General features: G+C 37.2%; 1 protein-coding gene across 3 annotated transcripts; it reads right to left on the bottom strand.

Annotated features, from left to right (window-relative positions):
• Positions 1-642: 642 nt before the first annotated feature.
• LOC107593601 (activated CDC42 kinase 1-like) lies at positions 643-13825 on the bottom strand. Of its 3 annotated transcripts, XM_016283392.1 has the most exons (15): positions 13510-13825; positions 12999-13002; positions 10925-11107; positions 10680-10750; positions 10410-10598; positions 10151-10303; positions 8967-9244; positions 8671-8797; positions 8405-8551; positions 7363-7457; positions 6472-6681; positions 6293-6354; positions 2291-2772; positions 1210-1305; positions 643-1115 (listed from the first exon to the last, which is right to left on the bottom strand). In XM_016283392.1, exons 3-15 carry the CDS (start codon positions 11082-11084, stop codon positions 963-965), a joined length of 2223 nt encoding a protein of 740 aa, XP_016138878.1. In that variant the 5' UTR covers positions 11085-11107; positions 12999-13002; positions 13510-13825; the 3' UTR covers positions 643-962. The 3 variants fall into 3 exon arrangements, with proteins under 3 accessions (XP_016138878.1, XP_016138870.1, XP_016138888.1); XM_016283384.1 differs by lacking the exon at positions 12999-13002 and having other exon boundaries at positions 13495-13825; XM_016283402.1 differs by lacking the exons at positions 12999-13002; positions 13510-13825 and adding an exon at positions 13209-13283.
• Between the last annotated feature and the right edge of the window lie 3199 nt (positions 13826-17024).

Raw genomic sequence — 17024 nt, forward strand, 5'->3', positions numbered from 1 at the left:
TAATAATGTACATAAATCAGAAAACAAGCAGACAAATAAAAATGCATGTTACTTTATTGAACTGTTACAAATATTTCTAATACTTCATATGTATTTTAGTGCTGTCAAATTGATTAATCGCCATTAATCGCATCACAATAAAAGTTTGTTTACATATGTGTGTGCACTATGTATATATAAATACACACAAGAAATATATTAAATATATTTCTTAAATATGTACATGCATGTGGGTGTATTACATATATAAATAACACAGTTCACACATTATGTAAACAAACTTTTATTTTGGATGCAATTAATTGTGATTAATCAATTTGACAGCACTAAAATATTTACAATTTCGTCATATACATTTACACAGTTTCACTGAATTTAATACATTTAAAATTAAACAAACCTAATTTATATACAAACAATAGTACACTCTTAAAAATAAAGGTGCTTCACGATGCCAAAGAAGAACCTTTTGTCTAAATGGTTCCATAAAGAACCTATAACATCTGAAGAACCTTTCTGTTTCACAAAAGGTTCTTTGGGGCGAAAGAAGGTTCTTCAGATTATAAAAAGGTAAGAAAGAGATGGTTCTTTAAAGAACCTTTGACTGAATGGTTCTTTGTGGAACCAAAAATGGTTCTTCTGTGGCATCGCTTGAAGAACCTTTTGAAGCACCTTTATTTTTAAGAGTGTAAAGTAACAATAAACAGTCACAATGGCAACTGAAATGACATTCTGCATTTAATATGAATGATTGTGCTGTCTTTCCAAACAGATTTGAAATAACTGATATCACCAGTTTAATAATCGAGCACATTATAGATAGTCATTATAGATAGTTTCACATTGGAGATGGATAGAAACAGGGTTTTTGTGTGTCTTGGATTATTTGACCTCTTGACAATTCAGTGATATCACAAAAAACATGAATTCCTCAATAATTATGAACCATGGTAAGTCTTGCATTAAACTCTTTCTCCCCGTCTATCCAATGCAGTCCTATCTCTGTCTTGTCGGATGATATAACGTCCTGCCAGCTGTAGGTCCCAGCTGTAGCGGGTGAGGATTTTTTGACATTCCTCACGAGAGTACCGAGTCATGTAATACAGCTGGTCTGTCTGATGATATAAGGCAAACACGAAAGAATAAGTACAAGTAATGAATAAAGTGAAATGATTTACTTTGAATGAACAAGGTCTAATTCTCTATTACCTTAAGTTGCTGCTCTGCCCTCACAGGATTCCAGTCATTGCGATACAGAGATTTCTGAACCTGCTCAATGGTCACTCCATGTACTGCATCCTGAACCTAATGACCAATCAGCATTTAACATATTAGCAACAACATTAAAGAGGAATTAGGCCTATATTATAAAAATAAAAAAAGGTTATCCAAAATTCAGCAAAAAACTGAATTGTGAAATATTATTGAAATTTAAATGAACTGTTTTCTATATTAATCGGTTTTAAAATGTAATTTATTTCTGTGATAGCACCGCTGAATTTTTAGCAGCCATTACTTCAGCCTTCAGAATCCCATGATCGTTCAGAAATATGCTAATATGCTGATTTGGTGCTCAAGAAGCATTTCTTATTATTATCAATGTTGAAAACAGTTGTGCTGTTTAATATTTTTGTGGAAACTGTGACATTTTTTCTTTGATAAAAAGTTAAAAAGAACAGTTTATTTGTATACATTTTCAAGGGGTGTATCAATATATTGTGTCAATATAGCAATACAAAAATGTTACAAGTATCATGGATAGTGATACAATAAAAGTTTGGAAGGTCACACATTTGAGCTTCCATGTTTAATTATTATTAATAATAAATAAATAAATACATTATTTAATAATATACTATATTTAAAACGTTTTAAATTTATGTAGTCAGGGACAGAGTGCAGGCTTCTGTAGCTATTTAACAAAATTCTGTATTTTTAGCTAAGCTGAATCATGAATATTTGTATTCCTTAGGGAATACAACTCATTTAGCTATTCTTTATGTAATACCAAATTTAATAATAGCATTTTAATTAACAGTACTTTTTGTTAACCGTTTATCATGTCTTAGAAGTAGGCCTAATTTTTTTTTTTATTAAATTATAGTGAGCGTTTAAGTATAGTGAGATCAGTATCATGTATCAAATTGTGAAATAAGTTTGTTACATAAGGTGTCCTTGCTGAATAAAACAATTAATTAAAAAAATGTATCTGATATATACTCACATATATAGAGAGAGAGACACAAGATAAGACAAAGCAAAGTTGTTGAATGTAAAGAAATCTTCATACTTGTGCTATGACTGCTTCCTTGTCAACTTGTGGATACCTCTCCTTTGCCTTCTCCCGCTCTCTTTCTTTCTCTTGCTCCTTCTCTTTCTCAGGGCCATCATCTAATTGAGGGCTTGATTTGGCCAGATGTGTCATCCTGGCAAGGTTACTATTCCATAAACACTGCTGTTGTTGCTGGAACTGGAACTGTAGCTGTGAATGAGTTTGAGGGGCCCAGCCCGCTGGGTTTACTGGTCTCCGATCATGGATCATCTTCTGGGGTTTGACGCATTTGAAGCTGGTGTTTGGTGGGCTGATGCATTTGAAACTAGGAGGTGGTGGCCGTGAAGGTGGGACGATAATAGCATCACTAAACCTGCGTGGATCTTGCAATAAATTACTCTGCACGAGTCTGCGTGGGTCAGGTCTCTGAGGGTTCCCACCAGCACCTCGACCTTTGTCCTGTGGAACACCAAGGACAGACTCCAGACTCCTTGACATGCCTGAGGTTTGAAAATAAGACACAGAATGTGACTAGACAGATTATCACATGATCCTTCAGAAATCATTGTAATATGCTGATTTGGTGCTCAAGAAACATTTATTATTATCATTATGTTGAAAACAGTTGTGCAACTTAAATTGTTTGTGGAAATTGTGATTCCCTATTGAACGGTCTCTCCCATTGTGTTATATACTTTGGGAAAACTCCTGTTTACTCTGAAAACAGATGCCTGATTTGTTAACGTTTGTGTATCTGCATGAACAAATGGCGCTTCTGCCCACCAAAAGGGGTAGGGCCGAATGTTACCTAAGTTGGCTCTGAGCACCATTTCATCAGAATTTTCTCCTTCAGTGCAAAGATCATCTCCTCAGTTGACTCAGAAAAAGAAGCAGCAAGTAGAAGAGCCCTAGCAGCAGGAAGACACTCCCCTTTTGCACCTTCTCCCCTGCGGCTTTTCCGACGATTACAAGAGAATTTCCTCTGCGTTGTTGCAAATATCATGCCGCTTATGCGGCTCATGCAGGTCACCCCCTGCACACTTCAGATGGGCACAGTGAGTGCGCTGCTTGCCTGGGCCACGCGCATGCTGAGACTGCTCTCACTGCGACAGCATGAGTTTCACCCTGCTTCCGGACAGGATCCTGGCACCCTTCTCCCCAATGAATTAACACAGGCTGGCGTGGATAGCAAACTATAAGTAAAGAGTGGCGCACCACCTCTAATTCTGCCGCCCTCGCCTCTGTTGATGGTGCTGAAAAAAAGGGGATATGGCAAACTCCTCCTCGGGAGGAGGTGGTCGCTGCACATCTCTACCCGTCAGGAACCAGTGCTGGTTTTCCCAGAAGTTCACAATGAATTTACCTAGGTGTGGCACACCCCCTACTTTGTGTGCATCCACTCTTCTAATTTTGCTGCCCTCACCTCTGTTGATGGCTTAAAAAAAAATGGCGATATGGCAAGGTCCCCGTCTAGAGGAGGTGGTCGCTGCACATCTCTGCCTGCCATTGGCCCTGGGACTAATAGCCAATGCTGTGCACCCGTCCAGGCCCAGCAGGTCCATTTCGGCTCTAATAGGCAGGGCTTATTCATCAGCTGACCAGGTTGGCCCAGAGCTTCACACAATGGTGGTGCTTCAGTGTATCAAGCTAAACTTCTCAGAGGATTGGACGAGTCCAGCCCTTAAGGAGCTGCGCACAGTAACTGGCCGGTCTCTGTGCACTACCAAGGCTATTGCACAGGCAATTGGCGGAGCCATGGTGGTACTAGAGTGCCACCTTTGGCTGGATTTGAAGGAGGTCAAGGACGCAGATAAAATCGCCTTCCTTGACTCCCGTCTCGCCTATGGGGTAATTCGGCGCCGCCGTGTGCGTAGTTGCAAAGCGCTTCACTGCAGCACAGAAGTCGTTGCAGGTCACATGCCACTTCCTGCCAAAGCGCTGCAGCACAACAGCTGGTTCAGGTAGCCAGAAGGCTCCATCTTCCCAGCAACCTGTGAAGCCCTCGTTGTCTCCAGCTCAGCCTTGGCCAAATTCAGAGCCTGAGCCCTGACAGCGCCCTCAGATGGCTAAACGCTACCCTTTTCTTGGCTCATGCTTATAGGAGCCCTCATTGCAGGCACTCCGGGGCTGGGCTGGCAGAGCGGCTTCCTTCTGCACTTGCTAATACGTTCCCCATAGCTTATAACGCATTGGGCGAGACGTTCAATAGGGAATGCTCCGTTTACTAACGTAACCTCGGTTTCCCGAGTTGCATATGTTGCTGAAGTGTTGTCAAAAGTCCCGGTACTTCGGTACCAAGTCGGTACTAAAAAAATTTAAATGTTACGGTACCAGGTTTTTTTTAAGTACCGGTGGTACCGAGTACCCAATCAACCCGGTTCTTGATGCGCCATCCGAAAGGTGCGCAGATGCGCTCTCTTCATAAAAGCACTGAGACGTGGCGACATCAAAAGGAGGAAACACACCAAACTAACAAAACACTTTAAAGACACCCAGATCAAATGAAAGAGTTCAAGCAGGTAAGTTTCATTTTAATATTTAGATCAGTGTTTCCCATACATTGATTTATTTGTGGCTGCACGCCACAATATCAGAACTGACCGCCACAAATAGATTTTCCAAAAGGCATTGACTTCGTTGAATAAACATGAGCACTACACGTGTCAAAGTCGAAACCCGGTGTGGGTGTTTTTATATCACTGTATTTCTGAAGGAAACCGACTGTCTTCAGAAAATTATGGATGTCATTTTCATTTCATCTTGCCTGTAATGCCTGAGCAGCGTTTGTGAGCTCAGCTGAGCGCTGCCTTGTGTACAGCCGTTACTGAGGAAACCTCTCTCCTGCTTTACAAGTACCTCCTGCTGGCAGAGAATGAATTTGCATATATGTGCTGCCACAAATAGAGTGCAAGTCTGTGGGAAACTCCGCTTCTGTTATGAATATTATTCAATATTTTAATTTGAATGTCGGATTGAAATGAACGTTATTAGAGTAGTTAATCATAAGTGTTGCTAACGCTAATATAATGAGCATTAGAATGAAGTTTCTTTATTAACTATGTAATGCTGCTATAACTTTTATTAGGGTAAAAAAAAAACAGGAGGACATGATGATATTTACTGTTTTTACACACCAGAGCCGTTTAAATGAATTGTGAATCTAAAATATGTGTGTTAGAGAATGTACAAATTGTTAACATTGTTTTTGTCATATCAGTCAGAAAAGCAGTTCTGGGCTTTTTTTCATTTATTTTTTTAGCTAACTTAGTTGTTATTCTTGGCTGAATAACTCTAGGTTTTCAAAAGCCCTTTAAAATTAAATATGTACACAGTTTGGATTAAATGACAGTATAGTCAAATTTTTTTGCTTTTATACCGAAACTGGTAACGAGAACCGTGGATTTTCACTGGTATTGGTACCGAATACTGAAATTGTGGTACCGTGGCAACACTACGTTGCTGTGCTATAAGGCACATGCGAGTCGATGACTGCCGCTATTAGTCAAAAGATTCGGACAAAATGGCGCTCGGAACCGACTTATATAGCAGTCAGCACTACCCCTTTTGGTGGGCTGAAGCACCATTTGTTCGTGCAGCTACATGAACGTTAACAAATCAGACTTCAGTATTCAGAGTAAACAGGAGTTTCCCCGTAGCGTATAACGCAACTCTCGTTCCCTTATCTCAGGGAACTGAAGTTATATTAGTAACTGGAGCGTTTCTATTAGGATTCAGGATTCTTTGATGTATAGAAAGTTTCAAAACAGCATTTATTTGTAACAGAAATCTTCTGTAACAATGTAAAAGTCTTTACAGTCAATTTTGATCAATTTAATGCATCCTTTATGAATAAAAGAACAATTTCTTTCAAAGAAATCTTGCTGACCTCTTAACTTTTGAACACATACACTCTTAGTGTATGTGTACAAGACAATAACCTCTTTTACAGTAAATTCAGGCCTTGAATAATACTCTAATGATAATGTGTGAAGTTTGTTACAGTATATTTTAAGTTCTAACCTGCCATTTTCTTGAGATTGGAGCCTTCCTTCTCTCTTGCTAATGGAATCCTCCAACGTTTGCTGAAAAGTACACAAGAAAAAATGGCAAAAGTCACAAACGGTTAGATTATAGTGACATCCAACTTTTAAGTTAATTCAAACCTTTTAGTTTATATCTTTAATTAAAATGTCACTCACTCATATATTCGTTCTGGGTTGCCCCATCTGCGTGCTGGGTCAGTGTCTCCATGGCCAGAGTGCTGTAGACTACCTTTAACAGGAGAAGAGATCAGAGTCGGACCAGACGCAGGAACTGCTGCTGTGAGAGCGGGGGCAGCCAATGCAGGGGGAAACCAGCCAACACTTAGAGTTCTCTGGTTTTGGCCCTTCCACTCAGATATTTCCAGCCTACAACACAACAGAAGAGCATAAAAAATACAGATATCAAAGGGAAGTTATTTTTATAGTTTCTGAGGATCCCCACAAAGCCCCATTTTGCATCTCTACTTGTAGTTTACAAATAAATTTAGATGGATAATCTACAGCACCTTTCTTTTTTGACAAATCTTGGTCAGTTTTAATATATGTGCTCTTAATTTGTGCTCCAAAATTCAGTCTATTGTTAAATATTGCATTCAATCTGCTATTGCATATTGCACATGCTAATTATTTTAATTCTATAAAATGTCATTTATATTTACATAAAACTGGGCAATGTCATTTGTACCTAGTCATTCTGAATCTGTTATTTAATTTTTAAGTGTGGTTTGCGTGAGCATATGAAAAAAACACTAAATTGATTGAAATTAAAGGTTGAGCTATGAATTTAATGCTACGAAGTCAAAGGGAGGGGAGACGGGTTAACAATTACCCACAACCTTTATCAGAGTCAGAGTCAACAAAGATTTATTTGCAGGACTGTTAACAACTTTTAACAATGCCAATGGTATAAGGTAAGGAAACAGACAATATAGAAATTTAATAAGTTAGTCAATTTAAAAAATAAGCAAAAATAAAGAGAACTAGAAGAAAGAAAAATAAAAGTTTTTTTATTATTTTATATAGATTGCCCTCAAACCCCTGTCTTACCCATGATCTATTACAGTCACTAGATCATTCGCCTGTAGAGAGAGTTTTCTGGGTTCTGTGAAGTCTTTCATTGCACGAACCTCCATAGGCTGTGCCTGAAAAATATATTAAAAAGAGAGAACTGTGAGAGAAAATACATTTAATGTTATCATTCATTAATTTTAGTACATGTACACAATTAAAGGGGTCATATGATGCGATTTCAAGTTTTCCTTTCTCTTTGGAGTGTTACAAGCTGTTCGTGAATAGATAAGTTGCAAAGACTAAAGTCTCAAACCCAAAAATATATTATTTACAAAAGTTAAGACTGGTCCACGCCCTCCTAAAACGCCACCATTTAAAGACGCTCCCACATGTCTACGTCACGATGTGCGACGATTTGCATAACGCCGCCTAAATGTTTACGCAAAGAAAGAAGGCGTAACTTTATTGTTGCTGCCACCGCCGCCACCATGTTGTGAAGACGCTGTGTGTTTTGTTTGCGAAAGCGAAAATACTTTGTTTGGCCTTCCAAAAGAGGACGCGACTAGATATCAGTGGTTAAGTTGTATTTACAACACTGTTCCAGAACAGTTCAACCCAAATATTCAGATGTGTGCAGCACATTTTATGGAGGACGGTTTCCTGATCCTGGTAGAGTAGACTACAATGCTGGCTATTCTGACTCACAGACTGCAAGTACATTTCATATTTAAAAAATTTGCCACTGATGATTCAAATGCGAGTTTTGAGAAGTGTAGAGTAGTGCTTGTTGTTTGTCATTTCTCCGATCACAAATGCAGACATGGTTTTATGTTTACGCGGCTCGATGCAACGCAGCGCGTAAAAAGACATTATGAGTCATTATAATCCTTAATTATGTCCCCACTGGAAGCAACAAATGCCTCGCTTATAATGGGTTTTATTGGTTTTGTCTCATTTTATGAAATATTACAATGAAAATTTTAATTTATTTTTGCTTTGGCAAAGCTGAGTTTTCAGCAGCCATTACTCCAATGTGAATATTAATGAGATTAATAAGAGGCAGAGCTTTAAAACTGACCTCTGCTACCATGGTGGTGAGCTGTGAGAAGGTCGGTCGTTCAGCAGGACTGCAAGCCCAACATTTACGCATCACAGAATATAACTCCTGCGGACAGTCTGGAGGCCTTTCCAACCGCTCGCCTTCCCGCTCAACACGATATAAAATCTATACAAAGCACAAAATGTCACTTAGTCATCAAATGAAATAGAGCTTATTACAGCTATAGTTCATAAACAGAGCATAGCATTTTTCACAATTGTATTGCATCAAACCAGCATATATACCTGTCTGCCAGACAGCCCCAACCAGGGCTCCTCACAGTACGTGAACATTTCCCACAATGTGACACCAAACATCCAGACATCTGAAGCATGAGAGAAAGTACCTACACGCAAACTCTCAGGAGCACACCTATAGAAAGCAAGACAGAGGGTGGAATTACTATCCTTGACCTAGCAAACAGGTAATAGTGACAACCTTTCTTCATTAAGATTATTGTTTCTACTTATACTTTGATTTATGGAATTGTATTCAGAATTCTGAAATAGCTCTTTCTGGTTCTTTAATCCAGCTTTCTTACCATGCAAAGGGAATGCGCTTGTGTGCCGTCATGATATAGTGGTCCCTGTCCTGATCCAAGCCTCTCATTAGTCCAAAGTCTCCGATCTTCACTAGCTCTCTAGCAGCCAAGAGCACATTCCGGGTAGCGAGGTCTCTGTGGATGAAGCGTCTGGATTCTAGGTACTCCATACCTGCAGTAATCTGTGTGCTGAAGAGCCAGAGCCGTGAAAGAGGATAATCTCCCTGCCGTAGACGCAGAGTGTCATATAAAGAGCCAACGGGAGCCAGCTCCGTTACCTAATAAAAAAGGAAGTTTAATTATGTCATTCATCTTACCATAACCAGCACTGCAACAACATAACCAGCAACACTACTGTTCAAAAGTTTGGGGTCAGTAAGATTTTTACCAAGGTTTTTAACTCTTATACTCACCAAAGTTGCATTTATGTGATTAAAAATACAGTAAAATAGTAATATTGTGAAATATTATTGCAATTTAGTTCAAATGTTAGAAAGTTAACACTTTTACTTTTAAAAAAAATAAATATTTATTTAGTATTTATTTGAATTAGAAGTCTTTTGTAACATTATAAGTGTCTTTACTGTCACTTTTAATCAATTTAATGCATCCCTGCTGAATAAAATTAATCTATTTTAAAATAAAGACCTTACTCACCCCAAACTTTTGAACGGTAGTGTACATCTTTAAACAACAACATGCTAATACAGTTTTATTTCATTCCAAAAATAAATAAGGAAAACTTCAAATTATTGCAAATGTATTGTATGCACCAAGGTCTTATACTTCAGACTAATATAAAATGCTTTTTGTTTTGAACTTTCTGCAAGTTACTTTTGCAGTTTTTGCAAGTTACACTTGCACAAGTTTTCTTTATAAGTGAATTAGTGAATCACTGAATAAATCGATTTGTTCAAAAACATTATTTATTCAGGAACTAAACAAGTCTTTATAAGCGAGTCATTGAATAATTCATTCAACAGATTTGCTAAAAAACACTGATTCATTGAGGATCACGCAACGGTTAATTCTGCTTTGTTTAAAAAGTATTTTCGTTAGTGGTGTACTCCTTCAATGAACAATAAAATAAATATGAAAAGGGAATAAGTCATTTATATGCATAAAAAATCCAAAGAATCGATTATTAATACAGAATATGATCTTACATAAAAAGTTAAAATTACCATTTTAAGAGGATGAGTAAGGACAACACCATACAGATGTATAATGTTGGGGTGGTCCAGAGACTGCATGGTCGTAACTTCCTGGAGGAATTCGGTCACCACTTCTCCATATCTGGATGCGCCACCCCTCAAGGTTTTCACTGCTACAGGTAACTTAAAATAGGAAAACAAGACTGTTAGTGTAGCATTTATTTCTATGTGTTTAAGCTTCTAGATAGAAAAAAAGAAAACATACTTATATTTGGTTTAAAGCACTCACCACTCGTCCAGTCGGTGTTTGCCATTCTGCTTTCCTAACTACCCCAAAGGAACCTGAGCCTAGCCTGTCCCCAAAGATCAGTTCACTGTCCTGGATAAGACAGGGGAGTGCACACCCTGGTTCTGGCCCCTGGCCTGACCCAACACCATTAAACTGCTCACTTCCCTCTGGGGTGCGACCATTGAAGGCCTAGTAGAAAATAGACAGTGATGATCACAGGTAGGCTAAGTGAATGAATAAAAAGAGGGGGTATGTAATGATGTGAAATACCTTAATCATCCACGATCGTGGTGGCATGTTGGTTTTGTAACATCTGACGGCTTCCCATAATCGTCGCTGTCCTATTGACAGAGAAAAATCACCAGAAAACAGCAATAAATACAAAGACCCACTGATACACAAACCATATTGAAAGCACTAAATGATTATATTCACCATTGTAGAGTCTTTAAGTACACAAAGAAAATCAAACAAAATAACGATCTTCAAATAACAAACTGCTTTACTAGACAAACCTGGTTTACTAATGCCAATCTGTTCAAGATCTGCTTCTTTAACGTAGTTCAGGTGCTCAATACGTGTCACATTGAGTCCATCTCGCATCCTTAGGTAGAATCTCTCTAGCTGCACACCAGCAAGGAGCTGGTACAGCCACTGAGTGTCATGATCCATCATTATTAGACTGTCACACAGCAACTCTGAAACACCAACAGAGCAATGAAATGAGATCAGAAAATAACGTAAAATAAATCTGAGCAATCTGAGACATTCATTGTTTTTCCTATATGGTCATTTTTAATTTTGATTCCATAGGAACTACCTAGAGTACACCTAGATTAGTGTGTCTTTTCTGAATAGACACTACATGGCTGTTTCCTTACAATTTGAAGCCTCACTGGGTTGCTATGGATGCATGTTGGGAATTTGCTGCAAGCAATGAGAAATTAAACAAACAAGAGACCTGAGCTGTGTTAAGAAAGCCCTCTTAAAGTGCATGGTACTCAAAATACTTACTTTTTTACTTTATTCAGTTTAGAGTTACAGGGGTGGTGCACATAATTAATTTTTTTTAATTGCCAGTTTAACTGTTAGAGATCATTTTCAACTGCACATATATTACCAACTACATAAAAATATATACATGTTTATAAGTTTCATGTAATGTTTTACTACAGGTAAAAAGAAATGCAGAAATTAATATATGCTAACAAACAGTCTAAAACTCAAGGAAGCAGGGGAGTTTATAAACCAAACAAACCACTTTTTTCAGTAGATGCCAATGAGGAGAGAGGTATGTGGCCAGCCACTTCAGGCATTTGATTAAAAGAGAATGATTTACCACCTGCTCAGCACGATTAAACTCATAAAGCAATTATGCTATGAATGACCACTGAATACCTCTCTGAAGTATTCTAACTTGTTTGTATTGGCAAGGAAATCCCCTTTTAACAGTTGCATACTGTATACACAAGTATGTAAAGCAAGATTTGGAAGTTATGTGCAGCACAGAATAGATTTTTTGCCAGCAAAGCACTGTGTCATTGCTTTCACAAGTCCGTGAACCTCCCATTCCTATCAGCATGTGTTCAAAGAGACAACTAGAAACTCTCTGCACTCTTGTGTTTACAGAACCATGACAACATAAAGACCAACTCAGACACATGACCTTTTAGTGAATAATCAGCCAGTATGCCTCAGAACAGACCGCTCTAAAACTATGGGGCTTGTCTGAGCAGGAAACCTAAGAGTATCAAAGTAAGATTCTCCAAGACTACACACCCAAAGTCCACACCCTGAATGACAAAAAGTAAACTCTGTGTGAAACTCGAGGCTCTAAAGTTTAGTTGACTAGGTATATTCTAGACCAGATCTTACATTTGTAATAACTACAGGATTATTGTTGTTAATCGGAGCATGAGCAAATGTTTTATTTTAGTCAAAAAATATCTCCAGAAGAGAGTGAAAGATTTTAGAGCCGGTCATTTTCAGCTCTAACAGGTTGCAACTTTCAGGCTGGCTTTCCTCAAGCTGGCTTGTTTGATAAAGCCATGCTTCTGTTAACATTTGATACAGTTTCCTCTGAAACTGGGTGTGAACTGATGTATCAAACAGTTTCTACAGCATTACTGTAATCAAATACGTTTCAAACCTTTTGAAAGTCTTAAAAGCAGAAAACAGTGGACTTTTACAAAGAGTTATAAATGAGTGTACACCCAAATGGCAGCTTCTGTTTGTCATGTTTTGTCAAAAGGCGTGACTTTAGTCCTTCATGTACGATTAACTTTAGAAATGTGTCAAACATATGCAGTTGACCTATGACCTGGTAGTTAGTCACAAACAATATGCAGGTCATTATTACATACTAATTTCCTAATTAACGGCACAGTACTAATTATTATATCAACGTTATTTGAGATATTTGTTAAGTGTATAAAATGCTGCCTGCCCACTTAATATTCAGAATGAGTGTAGGGGAAAAAATGTTAAATACTATATTTGTCATTCATTTTTTTCGTAGCAGCAAATAACAGTAGGCCTATGGTCCCTCATTAATAATACATTTTTCAATAAGGAGAGGAAACATTTTACAAAACTTCATTTCAGCGTCATATGAAAAACAGTCATTTCAACAGATATGAAAAAGGCCTACATTGAAACTGAAACTACCCACAGATACTCAGATACAGTAGGAAAAAAACTGCGTAAAATTGTAGTCCGTATATACTGGAATATAGAGCAATTATTATATACACTAACACAAAGCAAAGTCTTTAATGCAGTTTTTGAAAGCAAACTTACATACTGTTGGTTTCACCTTGTGCTATAAATCAACCATGAAAGCAGATAAGAACGACTTAGATACCTGGGCCCAGGTGAGTGTTTTTAAAGCATAATAATAACACCAAAGCGGAAATGACGCTCTTAAAAACAATTCTATGGTAAATCGTTACTTTTGACCAACCATCCCTTTTGTTTAGACTCTCATTCACTTTTAATTAATATATTGCTTTTTTTCCCCATACATCATTAACTTTTCTTTGCAGAATAAGGATGCTAATAGCAGTAAACAAAAGCTTATACTTACAAATAAACGCTCGACGTTTTTTTTCTTCCGCAGTCGAATCACTTTCTTCAGCTCGCAAGTCAACTGCACTCCAGGTATAAACTGTCCATTATGAATCGTTCATTTTCAGTGAGTTTCACGCATGTTTATTATAATCCGCCGTGCTAGAATATAGAAGCTAGTTTAAATAGTCCGTCTATCATTAATCTGTGGGTTATGAGTAGTTTTTAAAGTAGCCTAAAGACAGGTGTTTTATAGACTGCATCTGACGTCTCTCTGCGATTCCAAAGCAATCTGTCTAAGTTCTTCCTCACTCCGCCTCCTCACGTCCTCCACCCTTAACACCAACATTTCCCCTGGATTTATGCCCTTTATTACATCATACTGTTGTTTTTCCTCCCCAAATTTGACAGTCATGTGGATTTTGATGTTTAGGCTATCTTCTTTCTTTCCCCCTATTGTTTACCATGCTGGGCTCAAAAAGCTATAGATCCCTATACTTGAAAACCACATTGTTATTTGTAGGCCTATTCCCCATCATAAACATAAACTATTTTATTAATTCCTACTCTGTATAATGAATAATCCAAAACACTGTCTATTTGTATCTGCAACTGGCATTTTAATTAAATTATTATCTAAGTGGACAATATCATGGTTTTCCAATTTCCTTTTTTTTTTAATACATTTGACTAAATAAATGATTATATTTTAAACGTGGTGCATGGAGTGATATAGGTTAAAGGTAATATTCCACAACAACCATGTGTTGTTTAGCTTGACAGGAAACATGGGCTTATTTTCTTGCTATTGGTTTTGAATATTCGGAAGTGTTGAAATAAAGGACGTCAACAATTGTGACAAATGACAATAAATGGGCGTGAAAAGATAAAAAAATTGTAAATATTGTTGGCTATTAGTACACTCAGTATGAAGGAACTCTCACAAATTACATAAAGCCCTGCTTCATTAGAAGCACTTGAAAACAGACTATTTTCCCCAGTGCCCCTTTCAGTCATGCCTTTCTGATCCTGTCTTTCCAGTTTGACTGGATATTTATGGACTTTCTTCTTCTCACAAAGACACACGCACACATATGCAAATGATCACGTGAAATCATGTATTAGATTACCCTTAGTCAACCTATAAAAATTACCCTTTGGGGGAAAAATAACTTTTATTAACAACTAACTTCCTGGTTATCTATTTACGATACTGTACATATCATAAATAACTATTGACTGTTAACTTAAAAAAATAATAATAATAAAAAAAAATAATAATAAAAATAAAGTGAATTAAACTAGCTGCATTGCATGGGAACATGCTTATTAAGCACTATATATTTATGCCATCGACCAAATATTTTTTTTTCAGTGAACAGTAATTTTATTTGAAAATAAGAGTTATTCGCCATAAAACAAGAAGAAGAAGAAGACACATCACAAATATATAAAAAAGTATGCATTATTCATTTCTCCAAATTTACACAGATGGATCAAAGAACATAGAAACTGGAAGGACATGTGCTGCATTTTTCATTCCAGAATTTCAGGTTAGGAAGGCTGGAAGAATTACAGATGGTACTTCTGTATATACAGCAGAGATGGTAGCTATCCTTATGGCATTAGAGTGGGTATATGAAGTAAGACCGGATACAGTAATAATATGCTCTGACTCAATGGCAGCTCTTATGAGTTTACAATCATGGCAATCCAATAGAAAAGACATTTTAACAGAAATCATGATTACACTATATAGTATTAAACAGATAGGGATAATTACTCGGTTTATATGGGTACCTGCACATGTGGGAATTCAAGGTAATGAAGAGGTAGATAAAATGGCTAAAGAATCCTTAAATATGGATGATCCAAGTATAAATATTGCACTCAGCAGAATAGAAGGGAAACAGTTCATATTAAATGCATGCAATATTGTATGGCAGATATACTGGGACTCATGTCAAACAGGTAGGCATTATCACAAAGTACAAAGGAGTATAAAAAGAAGAAAAATCATTCATAACATAAGTAAAAGGGAACAAGTCATTTTAACACGTATATGAACAGGACACTCAAATCTTAACCAAACACTATACACTATAGGGAAACATAATACTGGTCTATGTGATGTTTGTTTAACAGAGGAATCAGTGGAACACGTTATGATGATATGTACAGCATATGGAAGAGAAAGACTTAAAGATGAATTACAATCCTTAGGAGTTAAAGAATTTTCATTAAGTAGTATTCTGAATGATGGTCCAAATGCAGGAAAACAAATAAGTGCAATCATGAGATTTCTCAAGAATTGTGGAATAATGAACAGAATTTAAGATTTAGGTGAGAAATGGTACATTCTCTTCACACTCCATCACAGTAGGTGGCGGTATGCACCTATGAAGTTGGTTCGCAACCCGTCATAAAACCAAAAGAAGAAGAAGACACACATCACCGTCAGCTGCAACGAGGCCAATGATGTCCTCAGTTATGGGGGGCAAATAAACAATCAATGATCACCTTATACTGTGCACTTCTACGATCTGTTTTAGATTATGGGTGTATTATATATGGATCTGCCTCAATCAATATGCTTAAAAAGTTAGATCTTATTCAAGCACGAGCTTTGAGATGTATTACAGGTGCAATTAAAACAACTCCAATCTCAGCAATGCAAGTTGAAACAGGAGAGTCCCCATTAGAAATAAGACGTAAAAAATTATCTGTTGCTTAATTTGCAAGGGCATAATTCAGATCATCCTACAAAATCAATATTAGAGGGGAGTTGGGAGACAATGAACTTAACAGGAACAGGGTTTGCATGGGAAGTAAAGGATTGGGCTGCAAAAATGTCACCAAATAATATTACGTTTTCACCAACAGTTACAATTTCCCCAATACCTCCTTGGTTTTTCAGTCAACCTAAAGTTGATTTTCAAATTCATGAATATATTCAAAAAGGACAGATTGACATTGATATCAAAACCCATTCAACAGAATATATCAGAACAGTTTATTATGCATTTCTGCCAATATACACTGATGGCTCAAGAAACCCAGAAATAGGTCGTACTGGATCTGCATTCTATGTTCCAGAATTTAAAATCGGAAAATATGGAAGGTTAACGGATGGGACATCAGTATACACAGCCGAAATGGTGGCAATTCAAATGGCACTTAGTTGGGTAAAAGAAGTGATGCCAAATAAGGTAGTGATTTACCTTACCAGTCTTCAAACTTTTCAAACTGTTAGATATGAATGATATCTTTATAGAAATAATGAATATATTGTATAGATTAAGAAATGCTGGAATAATAGTTAATTTTGTTTGGGTTCCAGCGCATGTTGATATACCAGGAAATGAAAAAGCTGATAAAATGGCTAAAGAGTCACTTAATCTGAATACTCCTACTATTTCAGTTTCACTAAGCAGGATGGAGGGGAAAAGTATAATTAAAGAAGCTTGCAATTGGAAATGGCAAGGGAATTGGAATGACTGTAAAACAGGAAGACATTTTTATAATATACAAAACAGGGTAAGTCAAAGC

The sequence above is a fragment of the Sinocyclocheilus grahami genome, unplaced genomic scaffold, assembly GCF_001515645.1.
Source record: "Sinocyclocheilus grahami isolate Dianchi unplaced genomic scaffold, SAMN03320097.WGS_v1.1 scaffold10.1, whole genome shotgun sequence".
Lineage (NCBI taxonomy): Eukaryota > Metazoa > Chordata > Actinopteri > Cypriniformes > Cyprinidae > Sinocyclocheilus > Sinocyclocheilus grahami.